General features: G+C 42.5%; 1 protein-coding gene across 2 annotated transcripts in view; it reads right to left on the bottom strand.

The window, feature by feature from the left end:
* Ush2a (Usher syndrome 2A (autosomal recessive, mild)) overlaps window positions 1-25,434 on the bottom strand; it is a gene marked incomplete in the record, with an annotated part of 661,834 nt that overhangs the window by 355,147 nt on the left and 281,253 nt on the right. For both annotated transcript variants that reach the window (XM_013519932.1, XM_013519934.1), the window contains 4 exon segments: window positions 1,048-1,161; window positions 19,476-19,670; window positions 22,274-22,354; window positions 22,462-22,665. In XM_013519932.1, coding sequence (XP_013375386.1) covers window positions 1,048-1,161; window positions 19,476-19,670; window positions 22,274-22,354; window positions 22,462-22,665 — 594 coding nt within the window.

The following is a 25,434-nucleotide window of genomic DNA, read 5'->3' as shown; positions in this document are numbered from 1 at the left end:
AATATATGTTCTATGTGAAACAGTGTTTGCCAAACTGTTTAAGAGAGGGCAGAAAGGGGCTGGGGATTTAGCTCAGCGGCAAAGCGCCTGCCTGGCAAGCTCAAGGTCGCGAGTTTGGTTCCCGGTACCGGAGAAAAAAAAAAAAAACAAAAAAAAAACAAAAAAAAAAAAAGAAGAGAGGGCAGAAGGGAAATCAGAAGGTTGAGGAGATGAAGGCTGGGAAGAGAGATGGGTAGACAATTTTCTTCCCTAAATATCGAGCTTTTAAGTCTTGTAACAACTTAAAAACTAGACAGCAGAAGAAATGTGCAATTCTTCTCCTCCAGGAGATGGAAACATGAAATAACCATGCTTCCCATGTTTTGAGGGCTGCTATTTCTTGAAGGGATGTTTTCCAGTGCCGGGGCAAAGCTTTCACTTTGGACTGCTAAAGTATTTTCTCTTTCCCACTGCCTCTGAACGTGTGCTTTCTGAGACATTAATTTATGCCAACAGTTTGCAAGTTCCAAGTACAACAAAAGTGAGACTTAAGTCAGAAGGAACTGAGAAGTGATTAATAATGCCTCAATTGGCATTTGGAGGTTCCATCACACTGAAATAATTGTTGCCTGTGCTGGTGTTTAGCAGTTAAAAGAGAGCATGGAAATCAAGCGTTTGATTCTCAATTTCATACTGTGCCATACAATCAATTCTTTTTAGTCAGACTGTCTCTAGATTTACTTCAGAGCCATAGTAAAATGAGGAAGCTTTCATTAATCTTTCAGATGCTTCATATTAATGACAAGGCTCTTGCATGAACAATGTAACAGCAATTAAAAAGCCCATTAATCTGCATTACAGCTATTAAAGATGCATGTCATTAAAGGGTATGGAGTTTGATTCATTTTCGCACCCCCCAAAAAATGGAGCAATTATGGCCTGGCAATGCACTTTGTCATCAAATTAGGTTGGGGTTTTCCAGCAAATGGCCTAGCAGCATTTAGCTCTTCTCCTATTTTATTATTCATGACTGAAATGTGGAAGTCAAGACCTTTGAAATTACTTTACCTTCTTGTGGAGTAGAGATGCTCACTGCCTGTGAGCTCTCGGTACAGCCAGCCAGAGTGCAAGCAGTTAGGGTTACCGAGTAGTTTCTGAAGGGTAGCAGGCCTGTCAGTGTGGCTGTAATGACAGGGGGACAAACATCGTTGGCATATGTACCATGAGCATCTATAAAGAGGAGTGTGTGTGTGTGTGTGTGTGTGTGTGTGTGTGTGTGAGAGAGAGAGAGAGAGAGAGAGAGAGAGAGAGAGAGAGACATTCAAAGACAGACACCAAGACAGAGAGGAAACAAAAACATATCCTGACGACAGAATGAGCCAACTCATGAGAAAACATTATGAAACCCACTTATTGTCAAGACAGTTGTAAAACAGGCATTTAATGTTTCACCGAGTGAGGGTGGGCCAGGGGGAGGGGACCCACATATAGTACACGAAACAGAGTACAAGATACCCAACAGTTAAGATGTGTAGCATCTCACACCGGTTCCTAGACCGCCCACAGAAACAAAACTATTTAATTTTCTTGAACCTGGCATTTTTCTACCGCATTTAACAAAGGAGTCCTTTTTATGCAGTAACTGTTAACACGCTTCAGGAGATGCTACTCCCAAGAGTGGCTTCATTATTTTAACAGTAGGATACACATAGACAAACTATTTGTTTATGTTGCAGCTAACAAATATGCAAATTAACATAGTGGGACAATTAGCAAATTAGATAATTATGCTTTTGTACTTCTACTTGCAGAATTATTAGTTTATTTAATTAAGACACCTGTTTTAAGAGAAAGTATTGAATTAACTTGGCTTGGTGGTGGATGGGTCAGATCTGTTCAGCTATTAAAAGTACCTGCAAAAATGAAAACACATTTTTCTTTACTGGTATTTATAATCAAGGCAGACATTCCTTATTTAGTTAATCCTGTGAATTAAGCAGTACCAAAAATACAATCTGGGCATTTGTTCACCACTATTTTTTTTCTTCTTCAGGAAGATTTTTGGAGTAATCCTTAATCCTAAATATGGCTTGTCGTCATTCTTATAAAGAGATATTCCCATTCCAGATATCCCTTTATTGATTAAGCCTTCAATAGCCTCGAGAGTACATCACTGTTTTAGAGTGCCAATAGTGGCGACAGCCTGCATCCTTCAAATACAAATTTAAATAGGACTTGTTTTCATAGCCGCCTTCTCCAATAGAAAATTTTAGAAATTAAAAGCCAAAAGGCTGGAATGGAGCAGACGTCCTAAGCCATCTGCTTTGACACCTTCTACTTGCCCTCCACCCTGGGTGCACCTTCCGGTCTCCATTTCACAGCTCCCCAGGCCTCCTCTGTACCCCTGAGCCCCAGGCCTCACTTCTAGATGGGAATATCTACCCATTTGGCATCCACATTGCACCTCACGGCCAGAGAAGACAGCAAGCCGATGCACGCATTCACACGCACGCGTGACCATCTCGTCAGGCTTAACTCTAACTTCTCAACCCCTTGTGTTCGCCTCCTGCTTTGCCTCATTTCTGCTCCTGTGTTGCTTCCTCCTGCATCTCCCAGACCACGAGCCACACTTTGAGCTCACTCTCTCTTAGGAAGCTCTCATCCTTCCACTGGACGTCTTAAAGCAAGTACTGTTGCTGCATGCCCGTCATCACTGTAAAGCTGCAGAGACCAGACACTCAGATCAGAACACCAGGGCACAGAGGCCAGTTCTGTTACTGGTTTGCACAACTGTGGGCTAGTTGTTCAGACGTCTGTGCCTTGGTTTCTTCATCTGCACACAGATAATGCGAGACCCTATCTTGAAGAAGCGGCCTCAGAGACCTCATCTATGAAAAAAAGAACACTGCACTACTTGCCTTCAGAAGGTTGCTACCAAGTCACCAGCACCCAACTCCAAGCATGTAAGGAGAATGCTCTGGTGCAAAGCTGTGTCATGCTGTGACTGCAACCCAGCTTTTGCCTTGATGGCCACTTAGTGATTTTTATCTCTCAGACATTGCCAGGCCTCCCTGAAACTGCCAATCCAAAAACCCTTCCTCAGTCCTTGGTGCCTCAGACCGACAGACTTGAGCACTCTTAAGCTCCCTCCAGTGCTACTGAATGCTCTGGAGTTGTTCTCCTAAACTACAGCAAAATCCTCACCATGACTCACTTGTGGTCCTCCACACCCTTACATGGCATTTGATTCACAAAGTTGGGTCCTCAGATTTGTTTCTTTTAATAAAGACTTGGTTTTGTTATTTCATCTCTCTCTCTCTCTCTCTCCCTCTCTCTCTCTCTTGCTCTCACTCTATGTATGATGGACTCTCCTGCTAATCTTTCTTTTTATCTTAAGATCAGAATTCCTAGTCCATGATGATAAGAGAGCTATATTTAATTAAAGACGATTGTTAAAAGGATAATCACTGAGGAATACTCCCCTCAGCAAACCTGCTTTCTCTAGCTCTGTCCTTTGGTAAAGAAGTTTACCAGATTCTATTACCTTTCACAGAAAAATTTTAAGCTTCTAAAAGAAAGTTCCTGGTGAGAAACTAGAGCATCCTTTCAGTCACTTATCAATGTGCTCACGTTTCCCATTTTAGGCAGTCAAAGCCATAATAAACACTGGGAACTGAGAGCTGCAGAACAGAACAGGAAAAAAGAGAAGAATGTGGACATGCTGGCCACTCTACTTCCCAAATAGAAAGTGTGGATAGTTTATAAGCCACATTTTCAAAGCAGAGAGGCTGGCATGGTGTTTCTGTCCCCTTCCCAAGGCGAAAGCAGGGCCTTGGCCCTTCCTCTTGCATCTCCAAGATGAAGTTCATCAAACCATGGGGATAATGCTCTCTAAAGACAAACTGGTATCGCCCACTTGAATGAAGAATAGTAGGATGATAGCATAGCATTTTCTCTCCTCTTGTCAGGTTACAGTTAAGAGCCAGGGCAGGAGGATGGGTTAGCCCCACTAGATATCTTCAGTAAATGGGAATAAAGACAAAGCCAAACTACTATCTAGAACCCAGTTTATCTCTTTTTGATTCTCAAAATGGAAAGTTTCCCAGAATGGATTAAGGATGATGTTTATGAAAAGTTGTATTATTACCAAGGGAGGATGAAAAAGTACATTCTCTCCAAGACTAAGTAAGGTAGTCTTGGATATATCCCATGATATCCTTGAGTGGTTATACTAAGTGTCTGGCTTTATGTGTCCAAGTCATTCTTAGAGTATACATTCTGCAGAAAAAAGTAGTGCTAGTGTGATAATATATCATCTTAAGAAAGCATTTATCAATTTCTCTTCTGTCTGCCTCTGGGAAAGGTACACTAGCAGACAATTGATTTTTACAAGGCTTTTAATATAGGAAAATGTTATTGCTAGAGGGACCCTGCTGATACACATCGTAATAGGGAAAGCAAGGTATCTGCACTCATGCAAGGGGCACTTCTAAGATTCAGACTGTCCAGTCTAAGAGGGTAAGAGGCTTGCATTTAGTCAAACACAGATTTAAAAAAGATGTTTACCCCAAGTCCATGTCAGTATTCTACTTAACAGAACACTGAGAAATACAGTGTGATATATTTACAAAAGAGCCCTAGACAGGATAGTATGTCCACAGAAAACCCAAGTAAAGCAGACACACTTGTGTAAATATGGCACTGTGCCTCTGTTGTGAGAAACTGAAAGTGTAAATAAGGACCAAAATGTTTAATAGAGCTTGTGAAATAGAAGGAAAATATTCCAGTGAGAAGGGGAACTAGGGAGATGAGGGGGAAAGGAAGGAAGGGAAGAGGAAAAAAATGAGAAAAGAAGGAAAAATGGGAACAAATATTTTGTAAATAAGGAGGGGAAGAGGGGTTGAAGGGAGGGGAGAGGAGTAGGGAAAAAAAAGAAGAATCAAGACATATGATGTACAGGTACAAATTCCCTATGGTCAATGTGAGCATTATGTATATCTAAAATGTACCAATAAACTTAATTTTTAAAAAGCAGGACAAAAAGAGAAAACCGTGCAGCCCTGTACTGTGACACGTGGGGTTTTACAGTCAACTGCGCTGAGCAGCGGGAACGGGGAGCGTGCTTGGCTGCGCACGCCCTCATTTGACAAGAATCGCCATGGGGAGGCTGCCTGCATTTGACCGTGCCCGTCGCTGCTAGGCAGGCGAGACGACCTCTCAAACTCCCTTCCAGCCACAAAATTCTGTGAAATCAGAAAACGGTCCCCACCACAACAGGCAACCTGCCAGTCTTTCCTATAATGGAAGAAGGCACACTGGAGGGACAGCCAACAAGCATAAAGTAAGAGTATTGATGTCTTAAAAGTGTGAGAGTCCCGTGAAACACAGGCGCATCGGTGGCGTCTGGATTAAAATCATCCCCGCCAGCAGGACCCGGGCTCTGACTCTGGAGCGATAATGCATTTTGCACATTTTGCATTAATGCCTCACGTGGCGAAGGCGTGACGGGCCACACCAAGGGACTTGCAAGTCTAGCCAGCCCTCTCCCTTTGAACTGTGGTCTGCCTGCTGCCTTGGGTGCAGAAAGCCCCAGAAAGAATACAATGAGCCTGGTAGGAATTTAAGAGCTGTCTTGGATAGGGCTCCAAACGGTGCTCTGAGAGTTCCACCTAGCACAGAGGAAGCCTGTGACATGAAAGTCCTTTTCAGGAATGTGGGGGCATCTTTCCACATTACAGAGTGCGATCAAAATACATGGTGAATACTTAAATCTAAAAACTTTATTACAGTAAAAGAACACACTCACCCCACTGCTCTTGCCCTCTCTGAAGCAGCCCTGGGAGTCCCCCCTCATGTCTTTAGGAAGTGTGATCGAAAATACTGTGACAGCTGCTGCGTAGGGCCGTCCAACAGAAAGGCAGGCTAGGAAGGTCACTGGGATGTGTCCTCCTTATTCAGTGGGTCTGCCACCGTGTGGCTTTCTGCTCTTCCCCGAAGTCAAGATGACCATGAAGGGGACATGTTTTGAGTCCATTCAGGACGTGGAGGCACCCAGGAGAGTGCAGCTGAAGACCCTCCGGAAAGAGGACTCCAGAACTGCTTCAGAAAGTGGCAAGAACGACGGGAGAAGTGTGTTCAAAGTGAAGGGGAGTCCTTTCAGGGGGGTAATGGTGATGTGTCTTTTATTGTAATAATTTCTTTAAAAAATTTAAGTCACTGCACCTTCTGACTACACCCCGTACATGTCCCATTTTCCCTCAGCTCTTACTATTATTATGCTTTATCAAAAGTGCACACTCGATGTCGGACTGAAAATGCAGACGGCATCCCCTGCCCCCACCCAGTACCCCTCCTCCTGTGAGAGCCGCTGCACTCCACAGTCACAGGTACCGTATCTTTTGACTGATTAATTAATATCACCATGTTTTCCTGCCTGTGCGCTCACCTCAAGTTTCAAAGGAGTCAAAGAGAAATATTAATAATTGCAAGCAACCTTACTGCAGAAGAGAAAATCACTGTGGAGTTGACACTACAGCTTTTGACTGTGTAGCTTTTGTGTCCCAATAGGACGGTGTGTGATGGGAGCGGGTTTTGACGCTGAGACTTTCTGATTGACCCCTCTGACTTGGTGCAGACAAGAATAAATGCTCTGCCTGGGACCCTAACCTGAGATGAGGAGCAAACCGGTACCGTTTTCTAAAGCCCAACCCCTTTGGAGAAGAGAGAAAGGACTCCGTGTCTATTTACATCCCTCACTGTCCCCTCCTCCCTCCCAGCCCACCCTCGGCTGCCAACCTAGGTGTTTGGCCGCCATCCACCGTAATCTGTTCTCCTTCATTATGTTAATCTGTGGGCGGAAAGATTTCTGTCATCTTCGAATCGCTTGTACAGCAACGGTAAACACCTTGGCCTGTCTGTAATTGGACAGGTGTCTGCATTGATGTCACCCAGCTTTTAATTCAATTAAAGAACTGGCTGTTCTGCGTTCATTACCCACTCATTTCCCTTGCACTTTGAGTCTGGCGGTGAAATGTGCACACGGCAGTTGTCTACCCCGAGTCCAAAGTCAGCCGCCCCTTTGCAAAGATCACGCGTGATACGTCACGTGGACCAGCAAGCTGCACGTTAGCAGAGGCATCGGGGTAACACGGAGGATGTACTCCCTCCTCCCCTCAACTCCCGGTCCTGCTGCATCGAAGTGGCGTCCTCTACCTACTGGTGCCTAATTAGAAGCAGTCACGGCACAGAAGACCTGCTCCCGCTCCGCTCCCGGGGCTGCCCTCCCAGCGCACTCCTCTATTTAGCGGCTGGCATCTCACATTTGGATCAAGAAAGTGCGGGTGGGCAAGGCATTTATTAAGAAGGCCATCTGGTAAGGGACCCCACACAGGCAGAGTGCGACCAAACCTGGAGACACAGAGGAAGGGGCCCCCTTTTCAGAGGGGACCCGCCGGGATGGCCAAGGAGAAAGGGATTTCTGCAGCTCCAGATCCTGCAATGCCGCCTGTAGATCTCACGTTTTAACTTTCTGTTCCAAACCAGCCCGGGGACAGGAGTACTAAGAGTAAACCAACCCACCGCAAGGCACTTCTGAAAATAAACTCAAGTCCTAGCGCGGACATCTGGGCACGGTGTCACCAGGAATTGGGTGAGGACACCTGTTAAATACGGATGAGATTTTAATGTCCCACGAGAGATCTGGAAACACACTCAGAACGCTTCTTCTCGGGTTCTCAGTAGACAAGGGAGGGAGGCGTTAAAAAGAAGACTCTCTAGTTTTCATAAAAAGAAAGTCCATTTCCATTTTACCCAAAAGGTGGAAGAGCAAACCCGCCGACGCGGGACCTGTGTGACCCTCTGCAAACTTCAGAGGGATTTTTCTTGTCTTTAATTTCCTTGCAAGCAGGTTGCTGACCTTGTTTCAAATGTTCCGCAGGAGACACAGGAGATCCTGTGCTTTGGGTCAAAGACTATGCAGATTTTGATGCTTATGAATGGGAAAAAAAATACTTTTGTTTCCCTTATAAAATACAGGGCCTAATCCCAGAGTTAGAGTGCGGTTTACAGGGTCCTTAACTGCCCTCAAAGCATTGTCCGGTTAAGATTCTCTCAGCACGCTTAAGCTAACCTCACATGTTCAGTCAATGCCTTTGTGGTAAGAAGTAGAACCTCTGTCATTTTCACCCTAAAAGTCAGAAGACACATGCTTGTATAAATTCTTTATCTCACGTGCAGGGCTGACCTGGGAATCTGGGGAGCTCTCCAGGGTCTCTCCTGACCATGCAGGGAGGCCAGCAAGGAGCCAGGAGAAAGTAAAGACTTCAAAGCCATCCCCAGTTCCCAACGCCCTCCTTGCCCCACTGAGCGCCTTCGGTAGCATCGGCCCATTGCAGAGGGCTGCTGTCGGCAGAGCGGGCTGTGCTGCTCACGTGCAAACACGAACGGGCCTGGGCCAGGGAAGAGTCTGGCCCTGCTCCTCCGGACCGCGCTTCCTCCCGCTGTGTCTCAGCCCCACTCGCACAAGCAGAAAAAGACACGCGAAGGCGATGTTCCCAAAGATAAGAGCACTCTTTAAGGCAAAACTTTAACTGAAACGCTCTTACCGTGTGTGCGGAGGTCCCATTTACTGCTCCAAGTTCCATCTGCAAAGGAGGAGTAGTATGCTCATTCGCCGCGGCAGCAAGTGTGTGCCTGTAAGGCTCCTTTGCGAAAGCACCTGATCCGCAAGGAAACCTCGCGGAGCGCACATGCGCATGCGCGCCTGTGTGTGTCACCATCGACTACACTGGACTTTTCGCTTCATTGCAAATGTATTTACAAGGAAGGGGAAAAATACATACACATGCACACACGGGCGCCCGGGCGCGCACAATAGCTAAGATAACTGTGCTACTAATTTCTATAGATTCATTGAAAGGAACAGTTAGTGCTTATTTTTTTTTTTTTTATCAATTTTGCATGCCTATAGCTGGTAATCTGAACAACTACTTTGAAGATACCAATATGCAATATAACAATCATTGTTAATTTCCTTTCATCTTGTTTTGAAATTCTGTATCTTTTTTATTTTTTATTCCCTTTAAAATTAATAAAAAGGTAGAAAAGGTGATTTTAAAAGGGGGGAAACCAATAATTTGGCGTGATTATCAAATATCACTGATAACTTTAAAGTGTTTGTAATGACTACAATAAGTATTATTGATATGCTTAGTTGATCACTGCTGTGTAGCAGAATTTATTTTCTGTTATTTTTTCTTTCGGTACCAGGAACTGAACTCATGACCTTGCGCTTGCCAGGCAGGCACTGTGCTATTAAGCTATACCCCCAGTCCTATGCAGCAAACTCTGTATCTTAGCACCATTTTAAACTATGGTACAGTGTTACTAAAAAATACTCAAATCTTGTACTTCAAATTCTTACTTCACAAAATGAAATGAACAACTTGTTTAAAAAGTTAAAAAACTCACAGTCTATTCACAATACATAAGTCTCTGAGGCACATTATGTATTCAGGAGCGCTGGACAAAGCTATTAACACATCAACACTGCATTACCTAATGAAATTCCTCTACATTAGCTAAGCAGAGACATTACATCATTTCTATTTTTACTGCTGATGTCAGAGGCCATATTTTTGTATTGTGAAGTTTTCAAACTAATATCTGTCAAGATTTACATTTAAAAAGTATTTGGAATAGGCTGAAAATATTAATTTATAGAGTAGCATAAAATTGGCAAAGATTTCTTCAAAATTCATCTTTTAACACTAGCATCAATATGAATTTTTTGTCATTTCTTTTAGTAGTTGCTGATGGTGATAGAGATTAATAATTGCCTTCTCATTATGTATTACATTCTTCTTCCTCAGTATAGTAAAAAGATACTTTTTAGCTGTCAGTTTGAAAACAGACAATTTTTCCCCATGTTATTTGAAGCTAGGTACAGCCATATGACTAAATTCTGCTCAGAGAAGCTAATTAGAGGTGCATGAACGCATTTTGAATAAATAATTAAAGGCAATGTGCATATCTTTAAACAGTCCTCCTTTCTTCCAGGTGGAAATCAGATTGAATGGCTGGAGCTCATGCAGCTTTCTTGATACATGAGGTAAAAACCCTGTCCCCAAGATAGCACTATGAAAGGATAAAGTGCAGGGGTCCCTAGCTCAATATATATTCTACTTCTGCTTTGACTAATAGTGGACATCTATTACCAGAGAAAGAAAAACTTCACTTTATTAAATCACTGTTATTTGGGGTCCTCCTTATCTCAAGTGAAATGAATTAAAAATGATAAACCTATCTTTATTGGATTTTCCCTCATAAAACTCTCGTCTCTATTTATCATAATAGCACATTTCAGAGAGAGTACTTGGTCTATATTTTGATAGTGTGTGAAAACAACTTGCAGGGCCAGGAATATAGCTCAGTGGTACAGCACTTGCCCTGCAAGTATGAGGTCCTGACTTTGATTCCCAGTACAAACGAACAACAAAAAAGCAAATTGCGAGTATAGAACCTAGCACTGGCCTAGAACACAAGGGATAATTTTACAATATTTTCTGCTTTGTGCAATTATCGGCTTTGCAGCAGTATTGGCTTACTATTATTTTACATTGTAATTACATGGTGCTTAAATTCAATTAAGAAGTATGAATTTTGGGATAAACCTTGAGATTCTCTTTATTGTACCAATATTTTTTCCATAGGGAAGAAAATAGGTATTAGATTCCAAATAGAACCATAAGTTGTGATTGTTCTGTAGATTATTTCATAAAGAATTCTAGAGAACTATAGTTCCGATGAGACTTTAGTAAGGACCAGTGGCTCAATACTCAATCCAAATCAGCATGATAAAACAATAGTAATGTTATATTACCCAGGGCCTTGGTAGCAGAAAACTAAATTCATTTATTTATTCATTCCTTTATTTATTCTTTTAAGGAAACTACATTGATCCCTAGCCTTGAGAAATATACTAAGCAAGACTTAAATATAACACATAATACACTTTCTCCAGGAACTCACTGTCTCATGAAGAAATAAAGGTGTACACAGAGAGTAGCCTCCAGCCCTTTTAACAGCTGTAGAGTAAGAATTTGCAAATTGTCCCCAAAATTGCACGGAATTAAATTACACTTGTTCTCTCTCTCTCACTCCGTCTCTGCAGACTGCCAAGGAAAGTTTAATAACATGCGCACTTTAAACAGACAATGTGCATTCTCATGTGTGTGTGTGTGTGTGTGTGTGTACACGTACACACATGTGCAGAGCAGTGTCTGCCGGACAAACTTGTGGCTGGATTTAACATCACAGAAGACATAACGCCAAAACACCCTATGATTTAAGGTCGCCTTTCCAACTGCTACATGGCCCATACAGGACAGCCGTTCGGTTTTTTGTACGCCTCAAGGAGTTTTCAGGAATCCGCCTGCGTGCTCTGGGAAGGGAGCACGCTGAGTTTCGCTCTTCAGTTGGGAAAGTCTGCAGGTCACATCCTTCTGGCTACCGGGAATCTGCCGTTTCAGGGCTGGACAGCGCCCTGCGCCTGCGGTAGTACCTTAAGTTCTACCCTGCTTGCCTTTGTGCTTTCTTTACCTCCAGGGCGGGGAGCTAAACTATTAGTACTTAAATACAGGCAGAGTGGTCTCCGCCAAGATCCTGTGGTTATACGCCACATACTGAACCGCGCTGTCTCCCTCTCTCTTTGAGCTTCGCAAGCCTCCTGCAGTTTAGAATGCCACTTTGGTTTCTGGTTTTGCTCTTGCTTTCGTTTCTCATAAAGATGGTGAGCTTCTTGCTCGTCGCCGGCAGCACAGCCAGGCGGTGGCTGTTAGAAATGCACACTCTCCCCCTCTCCCCGGTATCTCCGGAGCTAATGAGTCAGAATCTCCCTTTTACTGAGACCCCCGGGTAATTATCACCTGGATTCCACAGTGCAGTTTTAGGGCTCTGCTCTGAAGGCCAGCACCCCACCCACACTGCTCTATTAAGCTAGGGGCCCTAGCATCTTTCTAGCAGTTAGCGCAAGTGCAATTGGAGCAGGGAAGGAAGGCAGCAGGGATGAATTCAAGACTAGCAGGTTCAAATACCGCTTCACCCCTCACACCTCTCAACACGGGAGTCTTCCACGGTGTGGCCCACCAAACCTTCTGCAGAGGACCAACCGGAGGGCTGCTGAGATGAACACAGATTTCTAAAGCCAGCCCGCATGCTTTAGGAGGCCCGTGAGGGTGCGTTTAATAAGCAATCTGAGGACCATCTCACGGTCAACAGAATTGGGTCACTGATTATTCGTGGTAGCTGTGGAAAAATTAGACAGATTCCAGTCTGCAATGCACCTTTTTCAGATAAAAGATTAAAGTCTGCTGCAGATAGAGTCTGGACTATTTCTGGTGATAAAAGCTATATTATCAATTGTAATCGTTTTTGTATTGCTATATAAATGTAGAAGTGTTTGAGTCATTTCCAGCTTATTTATGATTGGTTCACGTTCTAAAAATACTAAGGTGAATAGATACTACTAGTGAATATTATAATAATTCATGGTAGTGAATAATAAACTGTATTTATTATTGTATTTTACCAGTTGAATAAATACAGCTCTTAGATTTAGTTCAACATATCAAAGCATAAAACTGAGAAAACATTTTCTGTACCAGTTACATCCCAAGCACTATGCTGGGTATCGCGCTCATTGCATGGATCGTTCAGTTTATGTGTTCAAACATCTTAAGGAAAAAACAACTGCATATGTGCCAATCCTCGGATCTAGTCATTCTTGATGGAATTTCAAATCAAATTGCAAAGTCGCTGTCTGCACAGCCCCCGTTGGAGGGGACCGTGTCTCTCTGGGCAGCAGCTCTGCATATTAACTGGACTGCAGGGCAAAATCAGCAACGCCTGCGTGGAGTTAATTGGCCCCCTTTGCAGAGAGTCTAGAGATACACAGGAGCCATCACCGTGGGGCTTTCCACCCCGAGGCTCTGGCGAAGGAAATGAACTTGCAAGAACTCCAAGCTCTGAACTCCGGCCTTCGCAGGCACAGAATCCAGGCTCTGTGGCCCAAAGGGGCCCATTTTCTCCTAAGTGGGACCGTTGACCTTTGGACTCTCCGTGCTGTTGGGATTTATCTCATTTAATCCACTGGTAATCAAATTCATGAATGGCATATAGTGTTTCACTATTCTATTCTTGCACTTCTCTTAGTTGATATTCATTTTTAATCATTTGCTTTCTTCTGCCTTCTGCTTTTTCTAAGTCTGACTGTATTTCCACTTCTCCCCAAGAATCAGTACAATTTTTGTTGCCCTATGACATTCTTCTGCTAATATTATCTATTTACCTTCACCATTTTAGTATTTACACTGACACATTAGATGAAAAGATACACATTTACCTCCTACCACCCACACTTTATGTTTCTAGAGAAAATCGAAACTTAACCATTGGGGTCAGTTGCACTTTTTCACAGTGTTCCCGATGCTGGGGGAACAATGAAATTACCCAAAGTCCTTTGAAAATGGCAATGCCCAGGCTGAATGCCAGAAAAATTGATTCAAATATTTTGCACATGCTTAGCTCTGAGTGCATGGGCATCTGTGCTTTTTAAGGCTTCCCCAGTGAGCCAGCGTGCACCCATGGTGTGAGCTCCGATCTTAGGAATCCCAGTAAAATGTGTAGAAATACATGGAAGGTGCCAGGCAAAGACTGGGTGCAACATACTTCCCAATCTCACCGAATACTGGGAAGAAAGGAGTTTAGGCCGCAGGACTCCTGCGAGGCTATTGCAGGTTACCTTCCCATCCTCCTTGGAAGGGTTTCTATTTTGTTGTGCAAATACCTCGGCTGAAAAATAGGTTCAGGGAGAGGCGGTTGAACCTTTCTTTGGAGGTGAAGACAGGGACATTGTAGCCCAAAAGGAAGATGAAAATGTAGCCTTCAGATTACAGGACAACATCACATCACGTTCTGGGGAGAACTTGATTTGGGAGGTCTCTAATATATAAAAATCACCATTTGCATGATATTAGTAAGATCCAAAAACTTGGAGTCAAGGAAACAAAGGGATAGAGAGTAGATGGTAGCCAACAGAGATAAGGATGAAGCTTGGGAGTACTGTGAGGCAGGCAGAAAATAACAGGAGATACAATGAGGAACAAGATAAATCACATAAAGACTGAGGTAGAGAAATCAGAACTCGTCAAGATTCAACAAGCAGAAACAGCAGCACAGAAGTCAGGAAGTGAAAAGGGAAGCCAAGGTGAGGCAACAGCTCCAAAATTAAGAAACCACGACTTAGGAGAGTAAGGGTAACTACCGGTTCACCGGGCATTTGTGGGGGCCTGCTTCTGTCCAAAATATTTTATGTAAATAATAAATTTTTATCTTCACAACACTTTTCAAAATAAAAGGGAGGTTTTCGTCGCTAGGTGATACAAGAGGAAACTCCAGTACAGCGATATTTTCCAAACTTTTCTGAGATCACACAACAAGTAAGTGGTAGATTTGGATTTTGAACCTAGAATGATTTGACTCCACAAAGTGTGTTCTAAAAATAAAAATAGGGCTGGGGATTTAGCTCAGTGGCACAGTGCCTGCCTGGCAAGTGCAAGGTTGTGAGTTCAATTCCCAGTACTGGGAAAAAAATAAATAAATAAAAAAACTGGATATGCTTATAAATGTATTTATAACATAAAAATATGATATGCTCTGGGGACATAAAAGGTATTAAAATAAGGGGGACAACCTGAGAAAATGTGTAGAAAATCCAAAACTGCAGTTTCTCACCAGAGCTAAAGATTACACATGCACAAGAGAAGATTTTTCCAAGTTGAAGACCCAGATTTGAAGAATAAAAGAGCTCATTAATAACAGAAAAAAAATTAATGAAAAGAAACCAATACATTTTCAGGTAACATTTTTTAACTTAATTGGTAAAGAACCCTGTATCAGACAATAAATCTAAATTGCCTGTACACCCAGCAGCAGCATTACTTTAGTCAAATAAATATGACTCTCTCAAGCAAATTAATTAAAATATTAAGATCTAAACAAAGGTAACCTCAGAAGTGCTGAAGGGGAATTACTTTCAAGATAAGAAGCAAAATTTGCTTTTATCCACTTTACCTATTTTTTTTTTTTTGATACCTTCTTTTCCCAACTACTGGCAAAGCCTGACTGTCATCGGCCAATCCAGACACCCTCAGCATCACCACCTGTCACAGTTTGGATCTGAAATATTCCCCAAACTCACATGGTGAAGGCTTGGTCTCAGCTTCTAGTGCTATTGGAAGTTGGTGGAAACTTTAGCAAGTGAGGTCTACTAGAGAAAGTGTGTCACCGGGCCCTGTCGTTGGAAGGGATGGGGGGATCCTGGCCTCCCATTTCTCATTCTTCAAGGAAGTGTAAGGGTAACCACACTTGCACTTCAAGAAGCAGTTTTCCTCCATCTCAAGCTTCCACCATGATATTTTGACTCAGAAGAACCCTAAAAGTAACTGGACCAATCAGCCATAGACCAACCCCTCTGAAATCATGAACCAAAGTAAACCTTTTTCTCCTTTAAATTGATTTCTCCCAGGTATTTGACGTAGCAACAGAAAGGTGACTAGTATACCACCAAGTCAGGTTGTTGGCTCTCTCTCTTGTTACTTTCTTCCCCTATTTCTAGTATTTATTTTATTTTATTTTTTTTTTACTGTGAAAGCCTCTGACTTTGGCTGCTACCCAAGCTGGGTTTGATGGTTCTCAATTCACATATCTCCTCGTTATCCAGAGTCTGCAAACTGAAGAATCCTCTGGGCCAAGGCAGAGTTGTTCTCGGCCTTCAAGAGGCCCTGCTGCACATGTCCATGCTGGCCCATGTGTGACAAGTGCAGGCAGCACAGAGGGTTAGTGGGGAAAAAATTACAGAATTTCTAGTCCATCCTGGCAGGAATACAAAATTTGGATCATTAAAGAACAATGACAAAACTAGAAAGCTAAACCACAGTGGCAGAAATAAAAGTAATAGCATGGGTCATAAAAGCAAATGTGAATGACTGAAACTTCCCTCCTAAAATACAAATATCTTCAGATGAATATGCAGCTCAGTGGAAATAGAGATATCTAAAACAGCATGGCTTTGAAGCTTAAAATATAAACGATGAATATAAAATAATAAAAACAAGAAAAGTGCGAACAAAAATTTAGTATCTGAAGGAGACATAGACATAATCACCTTAATAGTGGATAATTCTTGCCTAACTTTTCTCAGGTTTGGTACATAAAAATCAATAAAATAAATACCAACTGATCAGTGATCCTCTCATTTTCTTCTCCCGGTATATCTTTCTTCTGTTCTGCATGCCCTGTAATATACTGTGCTGACTGTCAAGCTGGTAGGTTCTGTCCTCCAGGGAGATAGCTTTCAGAATCTTGGAAGAGGCTGAATTAACCTGAAATGCTCCTCTGCACCCAGCTTCTGATTTGATCTTACCTTCAATTTACAATTAATACCTCAAAAAAGGCAGTATATACTATCAATATGGTATATCTCATGCATATAATACTCTACCTGAATGAAGAATATGGACTTTTTTCCAATAAGTCATGGAAAATTAACTCAAAAAAACTTTTAAAATGTTATATTAATGTCATATAATATTTTTAAATATGTACATAAAATACATATCAAAGGTAAAATTCACATGAGTACTCGGATATTCATTATATGAACAGAGATATTTTGAATCAATGAAAAAATGTGAATCATTCAGTAGAAAAATTACTAATTAACCTACTTAGCCATGTCACAAAAGAAGTGTAAATCATCAATAAGTCTATGAAATTTAGTGTTGGCTATGATAAAATAAACTGCATAGTCCTGCATCCTGCTTGATTGAGAAAGTATACTTTGTGCAAACTTTCACAAGTTTGGCACATAATTCTGCCAAAAAGGTACTCCCCTTTTTTTGAAAAAACCACCATGAGTTCAGCACTGTGCTAGGCACATTGCAGACATCTGATCTTTACACTGCGCATTTCGTGTGTCCATCCTGTGCTGTGCGCTGCACACATACATGGAGCCACGCTCGCTTCTTGGTTGCCCCAGTGAGGCAAGTGTAAGGTGTGATCACAACATGTACTTGTTGATTTCTTAAAAATTGTTGCTCTAAAAGATACATTGCCATGAATCTGCCCTCAACATCCTCCCTCTCACTTCAAACACATTCATCCCGTCGTTCTTGTCACTTGCTGAAGACGTTCTAAGTCACCTTGCATGAGTGTTTTTGCTTGTGCTGCTGTAGCTGCCCTGACGCCCTGAATCGATTTAAAACTACGTATCCATGGTCACTGGACTTTGAGGAAGAGCCAGAGGGTGCATGGTGCCCAGGGGTGGTGGAGAGGGTGGGTAAGGACGCTGTGATGCGTCTGTTTGGCAGGAACTGCCATAAACATGTTGAACCTACTGTGCAGAGAGTTGCTGAAGGCAGGAGTGAGGGTCCTGCAAGGCTAGCTTGCACACATGATCTTGGCCACAGAAGTGAGTAGCAGCCAGACGGTGAAGAAGCGGGGAGCCTGTGCCTAGCTGCCTCCCACTGAAGGGCACCCTGGGACGAGGAGAGAGGGACCGGAGGGAGATTTAGAGGAACAGATCTCTGTGATTATGTGGGTGAGCTTGTTTTTAACAGTCAGCGGTAACAGAAGGAATTTGAGTGGTCCTGGTATGAGGCCTCAAGAACAGTGACTCAGGGGCTGTCAGACTTTGGTGTGCCTCAGTCCAGGAGAAGACAAGCTACTCCATGGGCTGCTGAGCGCCAGCCCGGGCTTCTGCTGCAGCAGGTATGAAGAAGGTCATTCAGTCTTGACTAACAAGTCCCGCGGTGAAGCTGCTTCACTGGGCCTGTGGTCACATTAAGGCAGTAGAGAGATTATCATATATAAACGATAAGTTATCAGTGACGCCCCTCAGACAGCAGGATGGGCCGGAGTCCAGAAGTTGTGTGAAAGCTCTATGTTTGCTAGGATAAAGGAAGCTCCATAAAATCAGGTAGGAAAAAAGAGAGAAAAGTTTTTTTAAAATAATGAAATTTAAATGATCCTAAATACCTACTGTGTGCCAGAAATGGCTTCAAGTGCTTTAGCATACTAATCTGTTTAACCCCTCATAAAAGCCTTACCAGACAGAAAGATGCAATTAGTACATATATTCTGTAGTAAGACAGTAACAAAAACCATATATAATTGACCCTGTTCTCATCTATGGTGACTAATTTAATATAAATTATAAAAGCATCAGGAGAGTAGGGTGAACAAGGGAAGTTAGCATCTGGATAGCTTGGAAAAATAAACAGTATTGAAGTAGGGGAACGGTAGAAGGAGTTACTATAGAAATATGTCATTACCAAGGCTCATGCAAAGTCAGGGCTTGAAAAGATCTACTGATAAACCACTTGGTATTTTCCAGCCTGCTCAGCTGCCATGGTGTTTGTAGGGACAGAGGGAGCAAGTGGAGCATTTGGGTTTTTTATTTTGTAGAAAATTGGTTCTATGTAGGCACTTAGGTTATAGATTCTAGAAAATCTAAAGGAGAAAATAAAGACGGAGGGGGCTGAGCAACAGAGATGTTGGGAGGACAAAAGTTATGTAAGGCTACTGTAACACTCATGTATACAATGACTAAATCTATAAATATTTTCATGGAGAGGATTTTTTTTCTATCATATTTGATCCATTTTACTTTTTTTGATCAGAGGCTTAAATGTGGCTTTCCACTGAAATATGTTTAATATTTCATAAAGCTGAAAAATACCACCCTCTTGCATAGCCCTGGGCTTGGATGAGAGGCAAATGTGGGTGTGGGTGTGTTTCGGTGTAACTGTGCTTCATGGCAGGCTACAGTGTGAGAAAGCGATTCGCTGGTTTGCCAGTCAGACTGCTGGGGCTCTAAGATCCCTCCACTTTGAGATAATTAGGATTAATCAGCAATTTTACAATAAATTACAGTGGTGTGAACTTGGTCTAATCCCAAAGAGTGAAGTTTTGCACGGTAAGGTAGGTAAGCTGGTCCTGTAGATAAATAAGATCCTCAAAAAAGGTCTATGGAGTGACGAGCACTGGGACCACCTCTGCCCTTTAAAGGAAGGAGAGAATATCAACCAACAACCTTGGAAAGAAATTCTCCAGGAAGCTCACAGACACTCCACAGTCATCCTTTTCACCTAGGGAGAAAGATATTGGGTTCCACTATGGAAGATGATGATGATTGTTTTTTGTTTTTTTTTTTTTTTTTTTTTTTTGGTTTTTCTCCGGTACCGGGAACCGAACTCACGACCTTGCGCTTGCCAGGCAGGCGCTTTTGCCGCTGAGCTAAATCCCCAGCCCCGATGATGATTGTTTTTAATAAAGCAAAAATATATATTTATTTAACGTGCTTTCAGAAACACTTTTTTATGTAAAATCCAAATGCAACAGAAGCTTGTAAGATCTACTCCTTTAGGGAATCCCTTTACCTGTGAAGGTGCTGGTATCCACACACTCAGTGATGGCAGCAGGTGTTCGGGGTACGGAGGGGTCATCCTCACTGTAGGCTCTCAGCACGTACTTCTCGATGACACCTCTAACCCCGACGGGCTCAACCCACGTCACCTCAACACTATACCCGTCGATGCTGCGGACTCTGGAGGGAGTTGGAACACTTGGCGGAGCTACGAAAGAATAAAAGAGAAAATAGAGAGAATGGCAGTCCTGAAAAGACTACTGCCCCATTCCTCACTTTTAATGGCCGCACTAAATCAGACTGAACCATTAGCATAAATACAATTTATTAGAGTTGTAACTTTTCAGCATTGATTTAATATGACTGCACATCTTGAGCCATTCAGTTTAAGCGATATTTCAAGACCATCAAAACTCCATCGACATAACATTCTTCCAAGTCGAGTCCAGGTTTTCCAAAAACATTTAATGTATCAGACATGTTTAAACATCACTCATAAAGCAGGAGGGGATGGTAGGCAGAGAACAAGTTCAAGCCATATAATGATGTACCCTTTGGAAGCCAGATAATTAGACTGTTATTATACACAGTGTTTGACACTTTGATATCTCCCATAATAGCCAAAAAAGAAATCACACATGCGATTGTACTGTACATGAACACTAGGCTCCTTGTCCAAATTCAACTGTTTTTCAAATTATTTTAAAGCAGCAAAGTTCTACCAGATGCGATAGACTAGATACATTCTTAATTGCATTGGGAGTGGGGTAGGGTAGGAAAACCTGTGCCCTTGAGAGTCTCCAGAATTGTTTTCAGAGGTATTCTCTTCGGAGTATCTCAAAATAATAACACAAAATGAGAGCGTTTCAAGGAGCCACAGAAGCTCACTTGCAAGCTGAGCCTCCTAATTTCAAAAGTCCGTCACCTTTAACTATTTGTTAGATATTTCTATGGTCCTGATCAGTAACAACTTCACCACAGCTGACTGCATGGGAGACACAAGAAAGAGCCCCAGGAACGCAGTGGCAGGATGATGGATGAGACCGGTGTGCGCTGCTCACGGGCGCCCGAGCCCTGTCGACGGAAGATCACTCCAGTTCTCCCACATCAAATATTTTCCTCCTCTGACTCTTCTGTTCAGACCACTAAAATGGGACAGCTTTCAGGGGAACGCGTGGAGCAGAAAGGGTGCGAGGAAATGCAGGGGAGAGGGTTTCTGTGCGCCTCCAGCAGACACAGCCCCCACAGTCGAGCTGCAAGGAGTGGGACAATGGGAGAGACGCTGATTTTATTAGTTCTGAAATGTGGTGCAGGGCAAAGTACTGCACTGTCTAACAGATGGTCTTCTCATAAGGGACAGAGCAAAACTGACTCAAAAATAATTAAATAGTGCAATTATTCTCCAACCCTTGGGAGCATGTAGCTGCTCGATGTTGTGGTCAGACTATAAATATGAATTTATGGCATAAGACTGTGTGGTCAGATCGTGGCTATAAATTTAGTGCTCTGTTTGCGTACTTTATCAGTGGGTGCTAAAGCTATGTAAGCAATGCACTTTCTAAACACCTGACGTATCCCAGTGTTTCAAATTACAGACATTAAATTGCTGGCATACATGAAACAAGCTTTATAGCATTTTGTTAAGAAAGTACAGGCATACGAAATAGGGGCAGAAAACACTGTTCTATTTTTTTGTTTGTTTGTTTCTCATTTACTACCCTCTTTAAAATAACACATGAATAGAATACATGAGAGCTTTCTCTCGGCTCTGAAGATGAACAGGATCTTAAGAGATTATTCAGCTCCTGGTCTTGTCTATAAGTAGATGGTAATTTAAATCATCCCAAGAAAGTGTCAAGTTTTCCTCTTCTGGAAAACCAGGAGGCAAAGCATCTTGAGCATTATTGATAGTAGCCCAGCTCACTTTTTAATTATCTTCGAGACCAAGAAGATTCCTCAAAGTATCCCTGGGGTAATAACTCATTGCTGTTGATAAGTATACCAGAGCATTCTGCTGAAAAACTATCCTTAGACAAATTGTGACTTGCTCGATAAACTTTCTTCCAGACTCACAAGTGCAACTCTTTGCAGATGTGTTTGCTTTTCTGACAAATACTGGACCTCAGAAGGGAGAATGTTGGTGATTTATGTAAACCTCTCTGTGACAAGTACCTTCCTATGACGCTATGACACAGAGACATTTTGTCGCCACTTTTAGAAGTACAAATTGTTTCTTAGTCAGTTGTCTGAGACTAAAGCTAATGTATTTTATCTCCCAGTGTTACTCTTTGAAGTAAAAATGAAAAAATTAACCTGATCAGCAATTTCCCTCCTATGGGAGTCATTTGAAGACCCTAATAGTCAACACCATGGCAAACATCTGCAATGATGTGGTAACAGCACATCTGCTTCCAACCACGTCCAGGTCATTAATGCGCTGACTGCGAGACAGTCAAGGGGCTGATGCCCAGCTGAAGGTAATCCTGGCCTTCAAATTCATCTTCTTTGGGTCTATGCAGGCTGTAAGGTTTCCCATTCTTGGGCATATTACGGTAGGCAGTGCTTACTAAATCCTGGAGACATCTGAATTTCCGTTTTGTGAATTCAAATAGAAGAAAATCCACGTGTAGCACATAGTAAGTTCTTAAAAAGTGAAAAGCCCTGATGTGTGAAATGTTCTAGCCACTGATGTTTTTGAATCAAGGCATGCTCTGTCAGAAATTCTCTTGCTCCTGGGCTATCATCCTGAGTTTATGCACATAAACATGGGCATGTGTGTACAATTAGACGTTTTGGATAAACAGTATTTACCTGCTGCCGTTGTACGACCCCGGCTCCAGTCACTGTACACTGCACCCCCTTCATGTGAGGCTCTCACTCGATACAGGTATTCTTAAATGGAAATACGAAGCAGAAATATTAAAATATTCCTCGTGCAGGCTCCTGGCTAGCTGGCCAGGAGGGAGCAGGCAGTGGACAGGGACAGGACAGCCAGTTACCTGTGAAGGGCCGGAGCCCACTCTCTTGAGCACTCAGCCCGTGTCCCCGGAACACCACGATGGAGTCATTTCCCCTGCAGTTAGCAGCGCTGGCAGGTGATAGGCATCCATCCAGATTGACTCTGACAGCGAAGCTGGACACAGATGCCAAGTTAACGACAGCACCGCGCGCAAATGCAACATCCTTCATGCAGCCGCCGAAACCTAGCAGAGAGTTAGGGATTAGTACATCCCGAAGGCTGGGCTCTCTAATTACCCACCCTGGGTGAGGCGCTAGCCAGAGACAATGGTTCAACCTGCAGGTCTTGTTTGGGAAATCTCTGACACATTTTCTTGTTTTTAGGGAAGTTAATTGTCACAAAGACATACTAGCATTTATGTTATTGTAAAAGTCTACATGTGGGTAATTATAATCCAACTTTTGAAAAAAAGCATTTATTGTACCTTGGTAAGACCACATTTTCTAAATTCTATTTCTTGTTGCAAAATAAAATTCAGGCAATTACACCTTTCAGGAAGGCAGGAATCATGTGGCCCTCAATTCTAGAAAATTGAGTTTTTGCATAAGTCAGTCCTCATTAAGAAACAAAAACTAATGTGTGAATTAGTGTGATTATGCAACAAGCTCATGGGGAGAAAAAACACTTTGAGGATTTTAGGGAGGGTAGCAGGAGAGAGAATATTGTTTCAAAATCTATCAGAATCCTTAGGCTTTGCCTGAGTTGCACGGTAATCATTTCTGAGGTCTGGAATGTAAGCCAAGTTAAACTGGTGTAGGGATGAGATAATGCTGCATCCTATGGAGCTCATGGAGTTCCACTGTTCTCGAATATGCAAGACTTGAATATGCACAGGGAGCGTACACCCCAAGTACACCCGGGCTTTATGCATAAAGTTTTAGCATTCAGCTCTGGGAAACTTAATGTCATGAGGTTCCCTGAGTGTGTGTTCTACAGAGGTGGCCTTAGAAAAATCACTGTGCAGCACCCTTCTGTAGTTTCACAGTGAGTGTGGGTGAAACGGATCTGGAGTTTTGTTAGAGAATTAGCAACAGCAACAGCAGCAAAGGCGTCCAGTCAGCCAGGGAAGAGCTGTTGCTCTGAATCACGCGCCGGATTATGTGAACAGAGATCAGCTCGCTGGAGTATGGCAGGACTCTACCCAGAAATCTGCACAAAACTGGGACCAAGAGGCCCGGACAGAGACCATGGCAGTGTGCATGCTCTCCCTGCACAAAGCATCATCAAGTTTGAAAGGCTTCACACATAGGCTTAGCTCTTCTCAACATTAGAATGACCACATTGCTCTCCTCAGCTTCTATACGGGGTCCTCTAACGTTAAATTGCAGCCCACTTTCTTTTGAATCACCTGCTCTCATTGACATTTCTTTAGGTCCAACTGATCAATATTGTGAGTCTATCTTAAACACACAGTAGACACCAAACAGTTTGGCTGAATTGGATTGAAAGCAGTGGGGCTCAGTGTAAAAGCACCTGCTGGAGAATTTAGAAGCTCAGAAGCCCAGATTTGTACCAGCAGTAATTTTCTGAAGACACATAACTGAGTTACCTGGCTTCCCTGTACTTGAATACTCCTTGCAACCAGATGAGACCATTGAAATGCTTTGGCCAAACAAAAGCGGCTTTGGCAAACACGTAAGAGTCATTTTAAGAAATTCATATTATTGTACAGTTTGGCTGATGAAAACACTCCTCAAGACTGACAGTGGTGACAGCTACACAACAATGTTTGTGTACTTAATATCTCTGAACTGGGCTCTTAAGAACGGTTACAAGGGTGAGCTTTATGTTGCTTTGTATTTCACTACAATTTAAAAAAAATTTAAATTTAACAATATTAAAATGCCATGGGGAATAGGGAAGTAGATCTTTTGCAAAAAAGAAGGGGACCGAGAGATAGAGGGAGAGTGGGGAGGGGAAAGCCAGGGGATGAAAAGAGAATTGCCGTGAGTTATGTACATGTGTCAGCTTCCATGACAAAGTAGTCATTACATGCTGCAATACTGCACTGAAAAGTTAGAAAAAGTTAGAAAAAAATTAAAATTAGGAAAATTTTAAAAATTAGAAAAAGAATTAACTGACCAGATGGAATTTTAAAATGTGGTAAAGGCAAAAATTGCTGGAGAGGCTGCCGGGGAAAAGGAACCCTTCTACATTGTTGGTAGAATGTAAACTAGTATGGCCACTATGGAAATCAGGATGGAGATTCCTCAAAAGACTAAAACTAGAAATGCAATTTGAGTTGGCTATTCTCCTTCTAGGCAACTTCCCCAAAGAGCTAGAAGAAGTGATATTACAATGACCCATGCATACCTGTGCTGCTAGCAGTACCACTCACAATAGCTAAATCTCGAAGCAGCCTGTAAATCCATCCACAGATGTATGAGTGAAGAAATTGTATTTACACACTGTGAAGTACTACTCTGCCATAAAAAAGCTAAATTTGAGTCACTTGTAGGAAAATGAATATACCTTGAGGCTGTACTATAAAGTGAAATGAATCAGACACACAGCTTAAATATTGCAGAATATATATACACATACATGTATATATACATGTCCCAAATGTAAATAAAGAGCAAAGTAAAGATAGGTAATAGAAAGTAGGGAGACAGCTCTTCCTCAGAGGGGAAGGGACTAAGAGATGGAGGGGAGTGAGGAAGAGAGGAAGGGAAAGAGGATGAGAAAAGAAAGTGCAGCTTTTTGTGCAGGTACCAACTCCACACGAGGAATGCAAACACCGTGTAATGCAAATATGTACTAATGAAAAAGCTCACAAAAGACATAGTAGTCTTTCTAGAGAGAAAACATTCAGGTAGTTGCAGAATGAGCTTCGTAAGTATCCATCCTCCTAAGGAAATAGTCCTCCAGCCTCGATCTGGGAGGTGAGGCCGCTGAACGCACCTGCAAAGTCTGCACTGTGTGCCTTCCAGTGCCGGCCACGGGCAACTCT

Source organism: Chinchilla lanigera, unplaced genomic scaffold (genome assembly GCF_000276665.1).
Source record: "Chinchilla lanigera isolate Chin_1 unplaced genomic scaffold, ChiLan1.0 scaffold00005, whole genome shotgun sequence".
Classification (NCBI taxonomy): Eukaryota; Metazoa; Chordata; class Mammalia; order Rodentia; family Chinchillidae; genus Chinchilla; species Chinchilla lanigera.
The sequence above is the reverse complement of the archived record's forward strand: the minus strand, read 5'-3'. Positions and strand labels throughout refer to the sequence as shown.